Here is a 22,594-nt window from a genome sequence, read left to right as displayed (position 1 = left end):
ACCCACAGCCCACCTGCAGCTTGACCCACAGCCCACCTGTAGCTTGCCCCCACAGCCCACCTGCAGCTTGACTCCCACAGCCCACCTGCAGCTTGACCCACAGCCCACCTGCAGCTTGACCCACAGCCCACCTGTAGCTTGCCCCCCACAGCCCACATGCAGCTTGACCCACAGCCCACCTGCAGCTTGACCCCCACAGCCCACCTGCAGCGTGACCCCCACAGCTCACCTGCAGCTTGACCCCCACAGCCCACCTGCAGCTTGACCCCCACAGCCCACCTGTAGCTTGCCCCACAGTCGGCACTTGTCGCAGCCCACACAGTCCATGATGCGAGAGATGTTGAGGAAATGAAGCCGGAACTCTTCCTTCAGCTTCCGTGCGACCTCCACGTCACCTTGAAACATGACGCTCTCGTCAAAGTTGTTCGGAAACGACCTGAAATTCGCAGAAACACTCTGAAAGTTATCGTCGCGCTGGTGCACGGGGCTTCGTTTTCTCGAAGAGACACCAGACTTTAAATGCGGACCTGCGGTGTCACCGAGCTACGATATTTGTTGTTTCCAGTGATGGATGTATGGTGGGGTCTGGTCTTTTATGTCAGGATAGGCTGATATTCTTCGAGGTTCGTTTTGAATGAGGAATGTGGTTACGTGTGGGTGATAAGGGGCAGTGGTGCAAGAGGTAGGCGATGCGCGCGGGAGGGTTGGGAGTGGTAGCGGCTTTGATGGGGCAGTTATCATGGAAATGGTCGCGAAGGAGGGCAGTGGTTATGGGGCACAGTTGCATGATATGGTCCTGGTATGGGTACTTGTGCTAAAGGGGGCAGGTGTTATGGAAATGGTAGTGATGGAAGGGATGGTTAGGGATGGTTAGGGATAGTTAGGGATGGTAGTGATGGCTGGTGGGGATGGGAATGGTGCACAGCGTAAACTGAAGGACGTGATGGTAAGGGAAGAGGGTGTGAGGTGGGCGGGTTATGGTCGCTCTGGGGATGACAAGGTGAGAGCATGCTGCAGGAGTGTCCCTCACGTACCTTACAATGTTGAGCAGCTGAGACACTATCTGCGTAACCTCAGCATCTTCTACCGAGTCTCCACTGTAGAAATCCTCCTGCAACATACAAGATAGGCAAAGCACCGTGAACTGGGGAATTCCTAGCACAGCTGACATGCAGTAGGCTATACATTTCACACACGTAGGTTTAGCATTGTTATGTAGTAGACTTTTAGCAGTTGCATACACATAGCATTAGCATAGTTGAGTACATGTATGTTTAGTATAGTTACATATATGTAAGTTTAGCATAGTTATGAACATGTAGGTTTAGCATAGTTATGTACATGTAGGTTTAGCATAGTTATGTACATGTAGGTTTAGCATAGTTATATACATGTAGATTTAGCATAGTTATGTACATGTAGGTTCAGAATAGTTATGTACATGTAGGTTTAGCATAGTTATATACATGTAGGTTTAGAATAGTTTTGTACATGTAGGTTTAGCATAGTTCTGTACATGTAGATGTTGCATGGTGATGTGGGGTCGATTTCACTATAAAACTGCCTACCGATTCAAAGTAGGGTGCAGCCTTTGCAAGAGCTCTCAGTTCCAGTAGGTAAACAAAGTAAAGGTTCTTGAGCCTTTGTGGGCCCTCGCCATCGGTAAACACTGGGTCGAACCGGCGTCTAAACTCTTCTGGGTTGGGTCCCCACTTGGGAGGGGTAAGCTGTCCCAAACCTGCACACATGCAAGCAATTGAACTGGTTAAAGTCAACATGTGAAGCACAACTCACACAATCTATCTAGAAATCGGTTGGAAAATTATAAAAACAACATTACATTTTTCGCTCAGGTACACGCAGATTGACATTTCACTTGCATTTTTTACAGCATATAAACATGAATGTTTGATTGTGTAAATCAAACGCCTCATAATGACGGTAGTGGCCAGGCATTAATCACACCGTATCCATCCAACCATAAACACACGTCGTTGGAAGACAGATTCATGACACAGGCAAGTACCTCAGCGTACTATTAACGTGAACCTGGGAAGACATAACCCCGGCATAGAGAAGTATATCAACCTCCTAGAATAATAACCACATATTGTGGGTAGACGGATGTAACGCATAGTAACCATCACACCCTACTCTAATAAACGCACATGAATAGACAGATGCAAAAGGTTAAGCATCCCATCCTACTTTAAACATGCACCTGGGAAGACAGATACACAGGTTGACCATCCCACCCTACTGTAAACACGCACCTGGAAACAGGTAATCGGCGCACAGGTGGATGTTGATGCTGGCATGCAGGCCGGACACCGCACGGAAAAACGCCCTCTTCTCCAGGCACAGATCTGCAAGTAGCGACAGCGACTGGTTGAACGCTCGCTCGCGCAACAACCGTGAATGCAGACGACAGGTTACTCCAATTCTCTAACGACCGTTACATGCAAGCACGACTGAAACGCTCTCTCACGCGCCGCGCCTTCGTGCTTACCTCCCACAGTCCGTGACGTGATGTAGTCGCCGTATCCCGGCTTTGGTCTGTAATAAAAATACATCGAGGCAACGTGAAGAGACGTGGGAAAACTTGAAAAAAGTATTTTAAAAAGAAATTTAAAAGTAAGATTCTAGCCATTTCAGATGCCGCACTCACATTACGCGACCAGCGATTTCTCGCCTCCGCGGTAAACCAGCAATCCGCGCAACAGAACGTCAGTGTCCTGGAGAGTTGGAGTCATCGTTTCGAAGAACCGAAAACCGGCAACTGAAATTGCCACTTACAGGTTCGCATTTCGAATGCTACCAACGCGGACTTGTGCAATCAGTAACAACGATACGTGCACATTAGTCAACACCCACGTGCTCGATTTGGGTGAAATGATGACCGAATCTCTGCAAGTCTTTCGATCGAGCATCCGTATGGTCAGAGTAAGATCCCAGGTATGCACATAGGGATCGATTTTTTGGGGCTGAGGTTAGCCTCGCTACGGGTTTAGTCAGAAACTTCAGGTTGCTAAGGCTGGGGTAATAAGGCAAACATATCGCTCCAGGGAACGGAGCTAACTTTTCATCGCCACTTTTTTCTGTGGAACAGGGAGAGATAAGTACATAACTTGTGGTTATAATGGCAATACCTACTAATAGAGGTTTAAATGGGAAGGGCACGAGTGCAAACAAGGCAAGGCAGCGACTGCATGGACCGTCATGGACCTCGTAAAATTTTCGAGGCGCAGCACCTTGTGGAATTTTCGACGTGCCGCAGCAAATACGAAAAAGCAAACCTGGCAACCATCGCCGGAATCATGGCGATATTTGCGACCCTGCGTGCACGCCTATTGCACCAATCAGATTTTTTTTCTCCATGAAAAAGACTGTCTTCATTACGTGAATTTGCATTTTAATTACACGCAATAAAGATTCAATAATAATAAAATACGCACTTGAAGCAGTTTTCTTCGTAGATCGTCCTCCAGATGCGGAGAGCTGATGCGCCCCGATATCCCGTGTAGCGTTCCGGGTTGAGCAGCAGGTCAACGTATTCGCCTGACGTCTCGTCTGTGTGAGACAACGAGCGACAATCACGGCCCATGCGCGCACACACGCACACATGCGTGCACACACGTGCACACACACGCGTTGCGATATCAATACAACATGCCACGAAATGAGCAACTAGTGCAAGATACGCGACGGAATGAGTAATACGTTGCACACGTGAGGAAACCGAGTAATTCGAGTAGGGTACACGACAAAATAACTTGTGTAACAAATTAATTTGAGAAAGATACGCGACTAAATAAGTGACTTGAGTAAGATTCGTGACAAAACAATTAACATGAGCAACATATGTGATCAGAGGAAGAACTTTAGTAAGACACATAATCAATAACACGAGTTAAGTTGATCAGCCCATCGTTGTCCTGCCTGCATGTATTATATTGCAAGCATACCATCTATCTGGCAGAACATGTCCTGCGCATCGTCGAACTGCTTCCAAGTCTGAATCGCTTCCAGGGTTTCCTTGCTGCAAACACACACACATCCAGTCAGATTATGCATGGAGAATGCTGGGAGTTCACGTGCCACCAATCAGATACTGGATAGGGAATGCTGGGAGTTCATGTGCCACCAATCAGATACTGGATAGGGAATGCTGGGAGTTCATGTGGCCAGCCAAATAGATAGTGGATGGGGAGATGATGTGCAAGCCGGAAAATTATTATTATTATGTGCCACCAATCAGACGTCTTTAACTGTTGGACAGACACTGGGCACCTACCCTACACTTATTCTTGATCTAAATCACTAACAGCAGTGTTTTTCCCTATACCCCAGTGACACTCCAAACACATTCCTACACCGAGGAAAGATTCTCAAAGGAACCACCCAGCATTCATTGTCATCTACCTGATGCATTCTGATTCTACACGAAAGGTTCAGACTCTACCTGACACATATTCTTACTCTATCTGACAAATATTCTTGCTCATCTAACACACACATTCTTGCTCTATCTAACACACATTCTTGCTCCATCTAACACACATTCTTGCTCTATCCAACACATACTCTAGCACTATCTAACACATACTCTTGCTCTATCTATTAAAATAGCTGCTAGCACTATCTAACACATACTCCTGCTCTATCCAACACATACTCTAGCACTATCTAACACATACTCTTGCTCTATCTATTAACACATACTCTAGCACTATCTAACACATACTCTTGCTCTATCTATTAACATATATACTCCTGCTCTATCTGACACACATTCTCACTCTCACCTGATCGTCGGATCCAAGGCACCAAGCTCCTTGCCCTCCTCCTCCGCACACGCTGGCTTCTCGGTCATCTTCCTGCCCTCCTGCTCAACCACGCGGCCCGGCTGGCTGCCCGTGCACGCCGGCTGTCCGCTCTCCGGGCTGCCCACGCACGCCTCGCTGCTCTCCTGCGCCTCTGCCGAGTACTGGCAATGATAAAAAAACAGCCAATATGCGGCGACCGCGCATTAAAGCACGCTCACGACTTGCGCAGCGCAAGCCAAAACTCGCTATTATGGTGAGACGAGGAGCGGGATCGATGCAAGCTCTAAGAAATTCGGCACAGCTTTAAATATAAGCACACACACAGACATATATATATATATATTTATACCTGGAATTAATAAAAAAATGCTTTGTCCAAGTGTTTTACTGCACCGAAAAAAGCCAGTCCTGTGACGAGTGAGTCCGTCGTTGAAACACATACATTTGAAACCACACCTGACAAGCGTCGACTTGTCGCAAATGTCACAAATGACGTTACACAGAATCGGAGCAACACGAATTCGGTGTAAAATCCACCTACAACTTATTCCCCAACTTTGCACTCGTCTCTTTCTTAACACATAACGGACACGAAGAAACAGCGCAGACGTTTTCGACTGCATTTCAGAACTCCGAAGGCATTCGCACATGAAGGGATTTTGTTGCAAGGGGGCTTACCTTATATTGGTTCCCCTGGCCATTTCCATTCTGCAAGAGGCCACCCGGTACATCCTCCTGCAATGTCAAGCCATGAAGGCTATCAATATATAAATACATGGTCCATTCTTTTACAAAGGTTAGACGCAATCATCTACTACAGACACATGAAAACTTGCAGCTTTTCTCTGCACGTCTTTTTGTGAAAATTTTCCCTTCGAAATGACGTGTTAGTTTCTAGATAGATAGTGGCAGTTAAAAGAAGCTAACAAGAACCAAAAAGGAAAGGAAGGATGGAGAAAGAAAACAAAAGGAAGAATCGGTCATACGTCCTTGCAAGCGTCCACTGAGCAGGCTTCTATGGAACACTGCGAGTCATCCGGCCAGAAGGGACAGCCGTTGTTGAGATTAACCTAAGAAAACAACAATAACAACAACAATAAGAAGAAAAATAAAGATAACAATAACAACGATCGTTAGTATTTTGTTGATTCAATGATGACTATGGTTTTAATTATTGCATATATTATTGCACTCAAAAAGAGGAAAACCGATCAGAAAATGGGGGCCCTCTGCATGTGGGCAACTTTTACTGTTATAAATTTACCACATGAACTACACGGTCAAAGAAAACACCTGATAATTCGACTATTTATTATCAGGAGACATGTACGCAATCCGCTAGTGTTTTCAGCAGTCTCTCCTCACATTAACTGTCTCGCTTTGATGCCAATGACGCTAGCTGGCACCAAGCATGGCGCACACAATCAGAAAACTCGTTACGACAAGGCTAACGAGTCAATTAATTGGTCCGGGAGCCACTCTACCTTGAAGAAGCGAAAGTAGTCCCTGTTCAACAGCGGTTGCAGCAGAGGCCATATCCTCGCATTGTTGAAGTGATCGACGGTGTTGATGTCACAGCCGCAGTCGTCCACCTGTCCCACCAGCTGCAAGCAGAGGTCAGAGGTCAGAGCCCCAATGTCGCGCAGGTATAGACTGTGCACACATGAGAGATCACGGCAGGAGGTGCCCGCGATGCGTGCATCATCGGTATTTGCGTCGCGCTTTGTGCTACTTCCTCGTAGGAAGTGGCAGTTAACTTAGAGAGCGAGAATGCCCAGGGACAAAACGATGACCCAGTTTCCGCGAGGTCATGTCGGGAGAATTGCAAGCAGTTTGTTCGGCCAACTACGCGAGTCTACATCTAGTACCGTGTTACGCTTTCCATCATACTTTTCCTGCTTCCAACCTACATATTGGACAGATATTCGAACACATGTTCAGATACAAACAGCATCTGCCCACACAGGACAAGGAAAAACATACAATACATACATTATTGGATGCATAATTACCAATTCGAATGGAGTTTTCGATAGGGCCGCAGTACCTAGAGTTATTGGCAGCATTTCTTGTAGACACAAGAACACAAGCAGCTGAGCACACAACCTTGTCACCAGCATCCTGTATAGAATGTCTATTTGGGAATGTTTAGCTTTAGAACCTAAAATTCTCTCACTCACAAGTTAGCTGTAGTGCCACGTCTATCGAATCATCACAAAACGAGACTGGGAACCTTGGTGACACTGGAGCTAACTGCTGCTGTGGCTGTACCATGGTGGGAATGTCAAGTATTTGCACAGCGAGTGCCGACTCCATCCACACACGTTCTTACACGTATGCAGTAATGCAGTCATCACATTGAACCACCTACCTGCATGTACGTGCCGTTACCCACATCTACCTGTAAACCTGCATTCCATATATACACCTCACGTACAAATAGCAAACATTTAAATTAGCTTGCAGCAGATACCGTGCCGATTGCGTGATAAGGGATGTTAACTGGGCAGCATTGTAACTCGGGAATTCCTGCCTCCATGAAAACATATATCTACCCTTCTCGCAATCAGATTAGATATCTTATCGACATATTAGATCTAGACTATAGTTAATAACATCTGCGACACTTCCCACTGTGCTACAGTTGGCTCAGACTACTGCAAATGAGTAGAAATACGAGAATGAACATACGTATTACGTCGTGCTAGAAAATGAACATACGTAGTGTTATCGTATACTTTGATAGTGTGCAACCAGCCACATGCTCAAACTCACCTTTCCAACAAGGAGAGACGGCTCATAAACTCATTACCTTTCCTACCTTCTGCCACACGTTTCTTGTTTATTTGTTAGCATGTTAGATATTTATTAGACATTTAGAAATTATAACTGTGTGGTCTTGTTAGTCACTATTCTTGTTGAATTACATACCTAAAAGAGCTATATCTATGTAACGAGCTAGGTTATCAAGAATCGTGTATGACAACTCACATCTTGCACATCTATGATACTTGTAACCGGGGTAAAAATTAACTTTTGAACAAGGAAGTCCACCCCTCAAAAAGTGGGAGTCCGCAGCAAAATGAGAGAGTCCGCAGTCTAAAGTTCAAAACTAAAGATATTAACAATAACGCGTGTGCTTATTTTGAAGATTCATGTGGTTGCACGTCTGCCAAATGAAATTGTTTTTGGACATTTGCTGAAAAAATACGCCAATTCCGCGAGGCCGTGCTCTGGAACAAACTAGTTAGTATAGCAGAATTTTCAGGGAGTCACACGGACTCCTGCATATGTAAAATCAGGGACTCGGACAGAAAATCAGGGAGTATTCGACTCCGGACTCGCGTTAATTTCACACCCTGTTGTAACAATTATGGCCATAGCAGTGCTTGGAGATTAATATTCTATCTTTGCACTTAGTGGCATGAAATTATTGTATGTGATTCACATACAGTCGTTGCCCACCCTTAAATTGGAAGCAATGGATGTGACAAAACCACTATCATCAAGACTATGCTAGATATTTTTTCAATTGGTTTTATGAAAAAATTGGCCCTTCTGGGTCCTTTTTTTAATGCTCCTATACTATAAATTTTGCACATGGTCTTTTCATTCAGGAGAAGAATTCTGATTTATTTGAGTTCCAAGTGAATGAGATTGACTATATATAGGAGATATAAGACACATACATATCAAGAAGATGATCAAGATAGGCGATGATTCAGCAGTAATATGCTATCACCCCTCACCGTCATAATTATTTGTACATGTTATCTGTATAGCCTGCAAATCCTGTAAAATAATTTGTTTGTAATGAATTGTATATATTTTATCCAGCAATGTTTAGGGTGGGAAAATACTTTAAATATCTGTCCTTCCAGTGGCAGTGCTGCGTATCACAGAGCCTCTCACAGAAAACATTACACACACACAAACTAGCCATTGTTCAATGAAAGAGAGAGTATAAGGAAAAGAAATGGAGGGCAAGGTAGGATATTAAATGGCCGCACGACTAGAGTAAATCATTAAATTGCTAGCGCCAAACCAATGTTATGTTATGCTAATATTTATAGCAGTATGCCATATATGACTGCTTCCTCTTTAGTAAACTGCAAATTTGAGGCTTTTTCTACTGCAATCCGCAGTGTTGATCAACTTTGTCTTTTTCCGTCTTCGATATAGTCCCTTTGACTTTGAAGACAATTATTTTCGAGGTTACGAGAGATTTCATATATGATGTTCAGGGCTGACAAGAAAGTAGCACTAGTTCATTAGGAGACCAGAATGATGGTCATGTAATTAACTGAACGATCAACTGCTGTGCATTATGTAGCTCTAGTACTATAGCCCTTCGCTCCGCCGCAGGGCAGGGCGTGGCGGAGCAAAGAGCTATAGTACTAGAGCCAGTGGCGTACGCAGGGGGGGTGTTTGGGGTGTTAAACACCCCCCTTGCCTCTGTCCCAAACAAACATTTAAAAAAAAGAAAAGAAGAGGAGAGGAGAAAAAGGAGAGAGAGAGGAGAGAGAGAGAGAGAGAGAGAGAGAGAGAGAGAGAGAGAGAGAGAGAGAGAGAGAGAGAGAGAGAGAGGAGAGAGAGAGAGAGAAGAGAGAGTGTGTGTGAGAGAGAGAGGAAGGAGAGAAAGAGGGAAAAAGAGAGGGAGAGAGAACAGAAGGGCCCTATTATCCTGTTTATTAAGTTTAGTATTTGTAAACACCCCCTCCCGAGCTGTAAGAACAAGGTAGCCTATAACGCAGGGTAAGGAGTGTGTACAATGAAATGAGATAGAGAACCCCAAAATCGATCTGCGCGGGGATGTGAGAATTACTCCACAACCCGTGCACGTATTACCCGTGCACGTAAATAAACCCTGGCCAACACAATGTAGGGTTCACTACCACTGGCCAAAAGTAAGCTCCACCTACTTCTTATCGATTTTTGCCAACGCTGCTACTGGATTCAGGAACCTGTGCTAACCTGTGCGTCCGAACATCCCACGCACGTTTCTTGAATGCCAACTAAAGTTGATTGCAGTGGGCGAACGCATTGTTTACATGTATGTCACGGTTTATAACGGATTAGTTTTCAAATAAATACCCCTGGAAGTTAATATGCATGAACAGATTTATACAGGTAACAGTTTCTCAGTGTTTCGAATTTTCGGTGATCAAATAGCTGTAGGATCAGCGGGCTTGTTGTATCAAGAAGCTGTAGGCCCGGCATCGAAACTGTCGGTGGCGGGCCGACGGGCCGACGTGAATTTCGAACACTGATTACAACACAGTTTGTGTTCGTCCAAGTTTACACAACTTATCGTAACACAAATGCGAGCTGTGATTGGTCGGGTCGTCACACATGCGCATACGCATCCTATATGATAGTATATCATCAAGAGCTCATAATAGAGAAGAGTATGACACCGTTTTAACAGCGTTTTCAACTTGTAAATATTCTATCAATAAGTGAATAAATATATTCAAACTTTACCTTGTTTTCATCTACAATTTTCCCTTAATCATTATGACACCACCAATTTACCTGAAAATCGTATGTGTTCTTCAAAAAATTTCTTTGAATACGACACGGTTTCACACAGTTTTCCCAAATGTTCGCATCTATTCGGCGCAAGTTTATTATCGGATTAGTGTTCTATTGTCTATGACGGAATGCTGGGGATATTAGGCATCGAATTGTATTCAGCGTGTAGTGTTTCCAGCGCGCTAGAAAGAAGTGCTCACAGCAAGCTAGCAGCTGATTTTAGCTGTGTTGCCATCGTGTTCCTGATGATAAGGAAGCGAAACAAGTGCTGTTATACTGTGCTTATACCTAATATCCCCAACAGCCCCCAGCGTCCCGTAGTTACAACCTGGTGCTGCCGTCGCATATCAACATGTGCCGCTCAGATGCGAATTGTTGGGAAAACTGTGTGAAACCGTGTCGTATTCAAAGAACTTTCTTGAAGAACACATACACATACACATACAGGTAAATTGGTGGTGTCATATGATTAAGGGAAAATCATAGACGAAAACAAGGTAAAGTTTGAATATATTTATTCACATATTGATAGAATATTTACTAGTTGAAAACTATGCAAAACGCTGTTAAAACGGTGTCATGCTCTTCTCTATTATGACAGGAGCTCTTGATATCACACAATCAGTATTTCGCACACGTCCGGAATTTCGCGCGATACCCCGCGTACAGGAGTTGCGCCTGCGGTAGCTCTAGTACTATAGCCCGCGGATCGCTGCCGCAGGGCTATAGCACATTCTGCCATAGATGTAATCTAAGCAAATGGTCCAACTGATGTGACCAAAAATTTATCCCCAAAACGTAAAATGATCGGGCTTTTTAACATCATGGACATGGTCATCATGTCATCTATCAACATGGACATCTCACCTATCTTTTTGAACACTTCCACAACTTTACACAAGGTATTTATGCTGTTATTCCTCAAAGTCTTAGGCTCTTAGCACTGAAGAGTCACGCGTGCACACATAAGCAGAGCAACCGCATTTGAAAACAAAACACCAGTGGCAGTAGTGCTAAGACTTTGAGGAATAACAGCATAAATACCTGCTGTGAAGTTGTGGAAGTGTTCAAAAAGATAGGTGAGATGTCCATGTTGATAGATAAGTGTTAAAAAGCCCGATCATTTTACGTTTTGGGGATAAATTTCTGGTCACATCAGTTGGACCATGGCATTTGCTTAGATTACATCTATGGCAGAATGTGCTATAGCCCTGCGGCAGCGATCCGCGGGCTATAGTACTAGAGCTACGCCTGCGGCAAGACACTGAGAGAATGATTTACCTGGCAAAAACAACTTAACAAGTCATCGGATCGGCCTACATGGCAATTACATTTCAACAACACTGACATAACAAGTATGGAGAGCGCCTGGTGTACGTGGAAGGACTTCATCTCTTCCGATATTCGAAGAGAGCAGTACCAAACTGAAACTGCTTATTCACTATTCAGAGCATCTTCAAAACATTTTGCGAGAACTTTCGCAAAAACCGAGCAGTCACCAAAACAAGCATATTCCGCCAGACAAACTAGTTCCCAGAAGTATGAAATCCGTCATGGTGTTTCTACTGGCTATTAAAAGTCATACACCTTTGCTGTACATATTTTCAGCAAATGCTAAAATTGCTACTAAACCTTTTTTTGGCATTTTTGAAAAGTCAAGTTGCTGCGAGGCGTATTGATACACTACCTAAATGGTTGACGGAAGTGAATACCGGATAAAAGCGGGCCAAAGCGGCGGCGCTAGTAGGCATTTTACGGCCAGTTCACGGCCAAGTTCGCGGCTAGACGTGCACAGGTAAACAAATTAAAACAGTGCTCTTATTTCTAATACTTAATGCCACGCCAATATTACTTCTAAATAGGCAACATACAACACTCCTGGTCCAGTGTTTAGGGCCACTGTTAGCTCCAAGAAACGTATTGATAAGGTTAGAATACCCTAATGTACGTACACTGTTGACGTTACGTACGGGTACTTACACACGTTACTGTCGTTAGACTACAATAATCATTATATAATAATAATGTACAGAGTGAGCTATATGCCCTGGCAGCCGGCATATAATCTAGACGCTGCCGGGCACTCTCGTCAGTCTTCGTATTTGCCTACCGGAATGCCGGGCCAGTTTTTAATTTTAGTGTTATCTCAAGTAACAAGGTTAGATTAGGATTTAGGTTAGTTAGGTTGCGGGTTAGGGTTAGCAGTTAGAGGTTAGGCGGTTACGAGTTAGGAGTTAGGAATGCGGGCTATTCAGAAACGAACACCCCGTGCCGGCTGCCGCAGTATAGCCACAGCGGTATAATGTACAAAACAACTGCTTAACACTGTCAACTGTGTTGTTTCGACAGTTGTCCGCTATCGCGTCCGAGAAACGCCCCGCCACCGGTCGACTAGCTTTAGTCATACCCTGTTCCACATCCAGCTCACACAGTGATGCGCCAATCGCCGTACACGCATGATTGCGCAATGACGCTATGCTGCCGTCGTATACTTTCATCCCGTCTTCTCTTGCCTCTCTACTCTCTCTCTTCACACACACGGCCCCCCCGCCCAGCGTCTCTCTCTCTCTCGTTCCTCTATCTATCTCGTGTCTCTCTCTTTCTCTCTCTCTCTCTCTCTCTCTCTATCTCTCGCTCTCTCTCTCTCTCTCTCTTCTCTCTCTCTCTCTCTCACACACACACCCAGTGGCATCAAGTCAGAGCGTCCATTGCACAATAATGGTGTACGTGTCGCAAGACTCCACTGTGATGAGCATGGATGTACGGACCGTAAGGGCCTATAGCGACTCCGCTCTCCGCAAGCGCTCGCGGTAGGCTGTCGTTACCACAACGTAGGTGCGAATCGGCACGCAATCTCAAGATTGTTACACCAATGATTGCTGCTGCCCAAACTGACGGACGTTCGTAGTCCTGTGGACTCAATCTCTAGCATTGGTCCAACTGAAAAACAGAGTCTCTCCGGGTATTCAACAAGCCGCTCATACTCGACTAGCGGCTCGGTTGCCCCTCTCCGTCGTCTGTGTTTTTGTCGCCGGTGCGCCCCGGCGCGGGGGCAGCGGCCGGGCCAGCTGGCTCAGCCCCTGGACCGGGGCGGCCTAGCCCCTGCGGCTCCACGGGCGGCCCGGAGGCGGGCGGGCACCCCGACCGCTCGCCGCCCCCGCGCCCCGCGGCCGCGGAGGCGGCGGTGCCGCTAGGGGCCCAGGAGGAACGGGCCGCAGCGGGCGTAGGGCAACACCTTATCATCGCCTGCCGTGCCGTCGCATTCTTGGCCCTTGCGCGGCACGTCCGCGACCTATCCGGGACCGGGACGTCACCCTCGCGCGATGGGCGCCCGGCCGCTCTGGGCGTCGGGGGTCGCCGGGCACCGTATCGCCCCTCCCTGTCCTCCATATGGTGAGGTGTGTCAACTCCCTGATGGCACGTGCGTGCTGTGCAGAACTATTATTATTAGAGAAGACATTAGCGAGGATTTATTCTATATTTAAGCTCCAATTTATTAATTATAAAAAGGATGCAAACACATTGAGAAAGACAGTATACGACCCTGATCGAATGATATAGTTATGACTAAACTTTGAAATCGAATAATTATGTTTGTGCTAAGCCCCTTGGTTTTTCTGTTTTTTGTTATGTATTTTTGTTTGTGCAATCTAAAGATGTTTTTATATTGCCCAAAACGGCCCCACCACGTTCCGTCGCCGGATGCGTGAAATTTCCAAGTTGTGTAATATTTGTTATGTTGTTTGGTGTGTAGTATATCATAGCACTTGTGTGTGTTGTTTCCCGCGACCCGCGGCGCGCCGCGCGGCCCCCAGGCCCCGCGGCGCGCGTCCGGTGGCTGCGGCGTGGTTGGGTGTGTGTCGTGTGCGTTGGTGTGGACTCGGCGTCCCCCCGGGGGCGGGGCGGTGGGCCGATCCTCCGCCCCGCTCACCCTTCACCGCGCCCTCCCGCCCCGTCTGCCCCGCGCCCCGTCGCTCGCCCAGGCCCGGGGGACCACACTCAGCGTGCTCGGGCGACCTATAACGGCCGGGTGGGGCCGCCACAGCCGTACCCGGTTTCGCCGATCCGGGCGCGCCTGCCTCTGGGGTCACGCGCCCCTCCGGGGCCCGCCCCTCTGGGGGGGGGTGGGGCCCATGAGCAGGCGCGGTGACAGGGCGTGGTGCGGTGTACTGTGTGTTGCAGAATGACCATATTGACATTGCATTAACGGGCCAATAATAGCGAAAGTAGAGTAGTAACACATTTAAGACTTTGGCGTAGTAAATAATTTCAGTGTTTATTTACTTTTAGCCTCATCTGACATAGTCAGATGCAGCTGTAGAATCCAATGAGTCGATCGTCCGATCCGGATCGTCGTCCGGCCGAGTCACAGTTGACCCACAAATTTAACGTCTCGACGTCTCAGGTCACGATATTCCGGTGTTGGGGGGATGTCCAAAAACGAGTTGGATGTACGAAGCTGGGTCAAATGTCAAAGTCAAAGGTCAACGAGTGTAAAAGGAAGGGGCGGAACAATTTGCACTCCTTTACTTAGCATAGGCGAGAAATGCAGAGGGGCACAAATTCTGAAACGGCTCGACCTGAAGGCTCGTGATTTAGTCGGTGCATATAGTCAATCGAATGGTAGAGGAATAAGCTGCGTGTTGCCGAAATGGTATGGTCATCAGTGTCAGAGACGGTCAATGAGCACAGGGCAGATTGGTAGACATTTTCTGAGACATGGTCTGACGGGAGAGCGAGTGAGAATAACTTTTTGTGTTCACGGTGACCTTGAGAATTTTTATGCTTTATTGAAAGACCATAGAATATGTCCCTTCTGCTGACAGTTGAAGAGTAAGTCGTCGGATAACCGTTGGACCGGTCCTCATAGAGGAGAGGTATAAACGATAATTTGTTGACTGTAACAAAGGAGTAACTGCTTTGCTATTAAACCCCTCCCCTTCCCCATCCCCCACCCTCCCGCCCCAAAGGAAAAGTCACGAAGGGATGCGGGTTGGTAAAGCCGGCAGCGCATCAAATTTTAGATTGATCAAACATAGCGTCTAAACAGGAATGCTCCGACTGTGTTGGTAGCGATAAAAATAGAATGTATGCTTTCGGTTTTCACCGATCATAGCCGATCAGTCCGAGCGTGTATATAGCCATGACAGGTACCCGAGTGCTATTTCATTAATTAATTAGACTAATCGTGCTTCAATAGACTCAAAATTCACAGAGATTAAGGCTAAGACATGTGTCTATAATAGCTAGAATTTATAGAAATGTAACTCAAGTCGTTCGTGTCATATGATACCTAGTTAGTACAAGTTCCTCCGCCACCTCTGTACATACTCATTTCTCCATATATAACGATGCATGTGAACTTGCAGAACGTTTTAATTGCCCGCGTACACGTGTTGTGAGCCACGGCTGACGTCAGAGACATGATACAACCAGCATATTCTCGGTTTTCACTAAAGCTTAGTGCAGACTTGCGACTTTTCCATGCAACTCGGCTGCGATTCTAGAATCGCAGTCGAAATTGCTGTGAAATCGCCATGTCTGCGGGAACGTGCAACTGCAACTCGTAGCGATTCTGGTCGCTTGTAACGAGTGGTTTGATTTTCAGCAACTCGTCGCTCCCAATCGCTTCGAAATCGCATGTGTGCGCACACACGGTGAAGCGAGCGACCGATCGCATGCGGTTGCAGGTTGCAGCGACGAGCAACCAAAAGTCGCAAGTTTGCGCTAGGCTTAAGCCAGTATCCATCAGCATCAACCGTTTTAGAGCTGTCATCTGCCAGTGATAGTTCAAATTGCCGCACGGCTGAAAATAGCATTTACATCTCGTTACATAGCCTTATATATATAGCTGTGGCAGTGATAACATGCGATTGTTAAAAAAATTCTATGTGTGATTCATGTTGAAATAGATAGTAGGAGTGAACTTAGAAACGTGCTTAATTTGAGTGTGGTGTGGTAACATTTTCCCAGTTTTATTGGCCGTTGTTACTGAGGAAAACTGCGCTTTTAGCTGCGAATTCCATTGTTCTGAGTATATATCGATCATGAAGAAAAGAAGCTTAACGCTATTCGTTGTATAGCGTCTTAGTGAAAGAAGTATGCCTTCAGTTGAACATGGAAAGAGGTCAAGAGTCATAGTTTATATTGGATGAAATGGTAGACTATGGTATGTTTCAGGAACTTTTAACATTTTTCATATCTCCCCACCCCAATCTTTTTCTGATAGCACCCTCTCACACTGACTCTTGTCACATAGCAACAAGAGCTATTAATATCTATAAATATCCTTTAATTGATAGTATCACGTCACCCAATCCTTATCATCTGCCCCCTTGTTAGGATGTCACAGCCTCACTCTGACCTTAATGATCTCTAATGATGGATTGTGGATGATGGACTGCACATCTAACATATCGCCTTACGGAGTCACTGGCTGATTGCTTTGCAGCTACAGATGCGGGAGCTTTTCACCTCTCTTTTAAGTGGTTTATCTTTGATGTGCCGCCTGGAACAGACATGTTTGCGATACTTGTGGCCGGGAGACTGGTACGTACGTGTTCGGTCTGTCCTACGTGCTATTTACCTCGAATCTCTTAGTGTTGTGAAGCAGTTCAAAAATCCAGATTGGACATTGCTCTCATCGAAAAAGCTGATCATGATTGATGAATGATCGATTTCATCATTACGTGTTTAGGAACTAGACTCGGTTTGATTCGAATACAACGTGCAGTACAAATTGACAAAGTGTTTTCTTTAAACGGTATGTATATAGACAGTGTTTATATGCGGAATTGTGGAATTATGCTCAGATTCATTCAGTCGGTGAGTGGCACAATTATACTGTGGCCGAGTAAACAGATACAACGAGTCCAATTTCAAAAAAACCATGATCGATTAATTGATTGTAACATTCATATATATATATATGTGTGAGTGGGTGTATTTTTACCCATGCCATAATGTTACACACCATAGAAACTACTGTCAGTTCTAGTCTCTAGGGAGTTTTTCATACTTGGTTGGATTCATATGAGTGTGACACAAACTTCTGAACATGTGTACGTGTTCACCAATCCACTGATTGTGCGTGCTGTGGCTTATTCAATTTTGTGCACTAGTTTGTGCATTACTGTTAATTCCAAAATGAAATATTCGAAAATTTGTTCTAGTGTTTCTGTGCTATGGTTGCTATGGTTGCTATATATATATATATAGAGAGAGAGAGAGAGAGAGAGAGAGAGAGAGAGAGAGATAGAGAGAGAGAGAGAGCGAAGAGAGAGAGATGTATGTTTTTCCCAAATGTCTGTATATATATATTTATCTAAATTTGTATTGATGCTGCATGTGTCATTTCTTTTCCAGGTGCAAACCGAGTGCACGCAGGTTAGCGAGACGCAGTTTCTCTTCGACGTGCAGGACGCAGACTCCGTGAATCACGTCGCCGTATTTCTCACTGGTCTGCAGCCGTTTCCAGACACGCACGGTGGCGCAGGTGATGTTCATGACTCACGCACGCGCACGTATGCAAGCACGTATGCAAGCACGCATGACACACACATACGACATACATGCATTGACGCACACACACCCATGCACTCATGTACACATGCACCCACGGACGTATGCACGCACATACGACATACACGCTGTAGACGCATGCACCCACCCATGCACCCACCCATGCAGGTACGACATGCACACATGCACCCACCCACGCACCCACCCATGCATGTATGCATCCACACACGCACATACCCACACACGTATGCATGCACACATGGTACACACATACGACATACACGCTGTAGATGCACACATCCACCCATGCAGGTACGACATGCACCCACGCACCCACCCACGCATGCACCCACCCATGCACCCACTCATGCATGTACGACATGCACATATGCACCCACCCACGCACCCACCCACGCACTTATGCACGCACACATGTATGCATCCACACACGCACCCACCCACGCATGCATGCATGACATACACACATACACCCACGCACGTACGCACCCACCCATGCATGCACGCACGACATACATGCGTACACCCACGCACGCACCCAGCCAAGCAGGCATGCAAGCATGCACCTACCCATGCAGGCATGACATACGCATGCGCCCACCCACCCAGCCACGCACGCCACGCACCCGCTCACCCACGCACGCAGGACATGCACGCACACTCGCGCGCACCCCCATGCATGCATCCACGCACGCAACGCGTTACGACGCGAGTCATAATATCCCGGTCGCCTGCTCCTCCCAGCAGACGAAGTACTCGGCGATTTACTGTGACGATCTTGTAACAACATTTTGTCAGTGACGGTGGTGACCCTCCCCATTACTCGGTGACGGTGAAGCTGCTATAACCGTGTGTCTGCCACTGTCGCAGCCCAGTCTACGAAGACGATCTCTGCTTGCAGTGTACTTCAGTTGGCCGGATCCTAGTGGCGCCGCCCGGTGGCAATTGCTGGGACACATCTCGAATAACAAGCCCAGCGCCATATTCAAGCTTTCCTCGTTGAAAAAGAGTGAGTGACCTGACAAAGCACACGCTTGCTGTTAGCCATCCTTCAATTGCCATCACGGGTGGGAGAGGGGAGCATATACGGCGGTATTAAATTGATTCAGAATTCATTTAAAATCAGAGGTGACAATCTCCCGCGGATCATTGTAGGATGATGAGAAAAAGGCTGAAGTTTGCGAAGATGGTATATGTCATCTGATTACTATTGTAATCCTTCAGATTGATTCCCGTCATCTGAAGAACTGTAATCACGGCTTATTTGCCAAGCTGTCATCAGATCACTTTCATTAGGCTCCCGGGGTATCGAGTAACCCCTCGCCCTGAACAGGTTGTTACCGCTGGTACGACATGTGCATCGCACACTGATGTTCGTGAACAAACAGGATTCAACCAACACCATTTTCAAATCACAGTGTGCTGCATGAGGGGGATCACGTTGGCACTATCTATTATCACATGTCAATCACTATGTGGCATTATCAAATATCAAATGTCATGACATTCGCCAAACCACGTTCAACTGTGAGATTCTACCGTAGGCATAATTGTGCCGTGGCCTAACTTGCCGTAATCCCTCTGTGAAATCATGTGCCTGGATAACATGAGAACATATACAATACCACTTAGCCATTAATTCGATTAGAATGTCCTCAAAACTCATAAAAATACGTATATCCTGTGGGCCTCATGACATCTCTTAGATATTAGTACTTAGTACGTTGCGTCGGTTATCTATCAAGCAAGTTTACGTGAAAATCAGAATCTACTTATTGCCTTTAGATCGTCTGAAGATATGCCAAATGATTAAGTTTGTTATCATTAAGTTTGTTAATGATAATGTAAATTAGATGCAAAGATGCCAAATATTGTCAACTGTTTTTTACTATGTACGACTTTTCGTTTATGATAAATACATGCACAGTCTACTAAAACTAAAATCTATATGAAATATAGAATGCAATGGCATAGTCCTTCATCCCTTAAATTAATGACTGTGAAGCAGATAAAGATTTGCATTGCACGAGTAACTTCACTAGTAGATCACTGTAGATGTGAATGTAGTGGCGCCACCAGCGGAACAATCGTAATTAATTGTAAGCAAACGATCGTCAACAGCTTTTCAAATATTGTTAGAAAATATATCTAATCTACATTAAACATCGAAATTTACCAGATCCTTTAACCCATGCCCGATCTGACGAGAAAATTATGCATATTATAACATTAGGTAAAATTCTGTTTATTAACCAAATATTCCATTTATTTACCGAATGCGAACCCCCCCAAAAAAGTAAATCGGATGTGGAAACACTAACCGATCATCGTCGTATCGCAGCGTGTAATTCCGCTATGTTTTGCCACCAGGTGGCGAGGACATCGCGAACCCGTTTGGCGCCGCGCCGGCGCACCACCTAGCGCAGATCGGCATCTCCGTCGAACCTCTCGACCAGCTAGCAGCGCAGGTCCCAGCAGGTGGCGCCGCCGTCTCCACCTCGGACACGTTCACCGAGTTTGCGAACAAGACGCTGGAGAGCCTCTTCAACTACGCGTCGTCGTTTGCATCGACGGCGACGCCTTCTGCCGGCGAGGCGACGCTGCCGCTTAGCGTGCTGCAAAACTGGTACATGACGTTCCGCAGACGCCTCGAGCAGAACCCGCTATTCTGGAGGACGTGACTGCGCCGGCCGCCAGGGGGCTTCACTACCGTGTCGTGCCTCCAGGGGGCACTGACGACGTGAAATGTTCGCGTGTTTTCAAAACGATGCAGAGAACTCGGCGATAATTTTGGCGACAAGTTCTCTGCGTCGTTTTGAAAACACGCAAACATTTCACGTCGTCAGTATACATATATATAGTATATATTTATATATATATATCATAACACCTCACTTACACAAAATCTAGGTTGCACTACATATATATATATATATATATATATATAGTTGTGTATAGAGTGATAGCTGGTTGTTGAGTGATGCATGATGCATTAACAGTCAACGTACTAATCTCATGCGTAGATGTGTTGTAGTAGAGAAGACTACGTGGCGATGTTATAAGACATGAATATGTTCCTCGTGTTAGTACGATATATACTACAACTAAAGTCTGTTATAACCATCGGAGAGAAAAGTGAGACTTAGTGAGATTATAGAGATCTATTTTAGAGAAATATATATATATATATATGTGCGCGCGTGTGTGTGTTGGCTACTCGTCTGTACTTTATATATACTATTAATTTAGCAATCACCAGTGAGCTGATGTGGTTGCTTTTTTCTTTAGCTGTCAATGCTGTGCTCATTATCATACTATGCTTGCAAGATAGAGTTCTCTGTCTATTGCTCTTCCCCTCCTCACTATCTCTCTCTCTCTCTATCTTTTTCTTTCTCTCTATCTTTCTCTCTCTCACACTTTCTCTCTCCCCGTCTCTCTCCCCGCCTCTCTCTCTATCTCTTTTTCTCTCTCTCTTTCTCTCTATATTTCTATCTCTCTCGCTCTCTCTCTCCCTTCTCTCTATCTTTCTTTCTCTCTCTCCCGCTTCCTTTCTCTCTCTCTCTCTCGCTCGCCTTCTCTCTCTCTCTTTCTTCATCGCCTCCTCTTTCTCTTTCTTTTTCTCCCCCTCTCTCTCCCAGTGGCGCTAAACTGTTATTTTTGAATTTGCTGATGGCAACACGCAGTTAGTACAGTTAGTAATGCACGTATCCATGCGAAATATGGTAGCTGGCGGTCTTTGTACTGCTATTCTCAGTCTGCTGCCTACTCAGTTGGTGACGGGAATCTGTTCTGTTGGAACAGTTGGAATCTGCTAATGGGTGATGTTTAAATACCTTGTTTTCGCTAATTGGATTGCCTTTTGCCTTTTACCCTTTTACCCAATTTACGCTTGCCTTGTTCTGCATTTGATTCTTCAATGGCTTTTAGTATATACGTAGCAGCAGTAACAGCAGGGGGTCGTGCGAATAAGAGAAATAGCATCAGTAGAGGCTGCAGCGTGACTAGCATCATGTAATAGTAGAAGCAGCCACATGGCTGTATTCGTCGTAACAGTAGCAATACTACAACCACCTCCAGCAGCAGTAGCGACAACAACAACAACAACAACAACAACAACAATAACAGCAGCAGCATCAGTAGAGGCTGCAGCGTGACTAGCATCATGTAATAGTAGAAGCAGCCACATGGCTGTATTCGTCGTAATAGTAGCAATACTACAACCACCTCCAGCAGCAGTAGCGACAACAACAACAACAACAACAACAACAACAACAACAATAACAGCAGCAGCATCAGTACTACAAACACGACGAGAAATAGCAGCAGTAGCGTAGTAGCAGAACCAACCTAAACCACGAGCGCAAAAAGGCCTAAATCACACGAACAAAAAAGAAACAAATTACATCCACGCAAAAGTGACAGTGTTTGAGCTGTGGCATTGTGTGGATGTATTTGTTTATGTTGTGTATGACGTGTGCGTGCGTGTGTGTGTGTGTGTGTGTGTGTGCGTGTGTGTGTGTGTGCGTGCGCGCGTGCGTGCGCGCGCGCGCGTGTGCGTGTTTCAGAGAAAATGTGGGGAAAACATTTTTGTATAAATGTACAATTATAACTTAATCATGTGGCGTGGCTATGCCTAAATCGCCTCAGGACAGGGGATGGTCGATGCAGGGCACTCATGCAGAAATGGGGATACA

General features: G+C 45.8%; 2 protein-coding genes across 4 annotated transcripts in view; one reads left to right on the top strand and one right to left on the bottom strand.

Annotated features, from left to right (window-relative positions):
* Positions 1 to 11,837, bottom strand: part of LOC106816420 (ERO1-like protein beta) — a 13,652-nt gene extending 1,815 nt beyond the window's left edge. Inside the window, exons 1-12 of the mRNA XM_014821039.1 lie at positions 11,643 to 11,837; positions 6,311 to 6,430; positions 5,813 to 5,896; positions 5,505 to 5,561; positions 4,806 to 4,987; positions 3,966 to 4,039; positions 3,456 to 3,570; positions 2,510 to 2,556; positions 2,274 to 2,366; positions 1,569 to 1,738; positions 1,035 to 1,111; positions 230 to 436 (exon numbers count right to left, since the gene is read on the bottom strand). Of these exons, the coding sequence (XP_014676525.1) occupies positions 230 to 436; positions 1,035 to 1,111; positions 1,569 to 1,738; positions 2,274 to 2,366; positions 2,510 to 2,556; positions 3,456 to 3,570; positions 3,966 to 4,039; positions 4,806 to 4,987; positions 5,505 to 5,561; positions 5,813 to 5,896; positions 6,311 to 6,430; positions 11,643 to 11,753 (1,337 nt within the window). The 5' untranslated portion in view covers positions 11,754 to 11,837. The remainder of the gene's footprint in view (positions 1 to 229; positions 437 to 1,034; positions 1,112 to 1,568; positions 1,739 to 2,273; positions 2,367 to 2,509; positions 2,557 to 3,455; positions 3,571 to 3,965; positions 4,040 to 4,805; positions 4,988 to 5,504; positions 5,562 to 5,812; positions 5,897 to 6,310; positions 6,431 to 11,642) is intronic.
* A 263-nt stretch (positions 11,838 to 12,100) lies between these two features.
* LOC106816421 (protein Hikeshi-like) lies at positions 12,101 to 21,336 on the top strand. Of its 3 annotated transcripts, none has more exons than XM_014821041.1 (5): positions 12,101 to 12,156; positions 16,813 to 16,910; positions 17,727 to 17,856; positions 18,802 to 18,909; positions 20,271 to 21,336. In XM_014821041.1, the coding sequence occupies exons 2-5, from the start codon at positions 16,881 to 16,883 to the stop codon at positions 20,579 to 20,581; spliced, it is 579 nt and encodes a 192-aa protein (XP_014676527.1). In that variant the 5' UTR covers positions 12,101 to 12,156; positions 16,813 to 16,880; the 3' UTR covers positions 20,582 to 21,336. The 3 variants fall into 3 exon arrangements, with proteins under 3 accessions (XP_014676527.1, XP_014676528.1, XP_014676526.1); XM_014821042.1 differs by lacking the exon at positions 12,101 to 12,156 and adding an exon at positions 12,250 to 12,289; XM_014821040.1 differs by lacking the exon at positions 12,101 to 12,156 and adding an exon at positions 16,503 to 16,530.
* Positions 21,337 to 22,594: the final 1,258 nt, after the last annotated feature.

Source organism: Priapulus caudatus, unplaced genomic scaffold (genome assembly GCF_000485595.1).
Source record: "Priapulus caudatus unplaced genomic scaffold, Priapulus_caudatus-5.0.1 Scaffold1373, whole genome shotgun sequence".
In the NCBI taxonomy this organism is placed as follows: Eukaryota; Metazoa; Priapulida; class Priapulimorpha; order Priapulimorphida; family Priapulidae; genus Priapulus; species Priapulus caudatus.
Note: the sequence above shows the minus strand (reverse complement) of the source record. Positions and strands in the feature narration are given on the sequence as shown.

What these genes read in the sequence shown, in the direction of transcription:
- LOC106816421 (XM_014821040.1), top strand. An exon ending in TACTTGTGGCCGGGAGACTG is followed by an intron (nt 16,911 to 17,726) that starts GTACGTACGTGT and finishes TTTCTTTTCCAG; the next exon opens with GTGCAAACCGAGTGCACGCA. An exon ending in AGACACGCACGGTGGCGCAG is followed by an intron (nt 17,857 to 18,801) that starts GTGATGTTCATG and finishes CTCTGCTTGCAG; the next exon opens with TGTACTTCAGTTGGCCGGAT.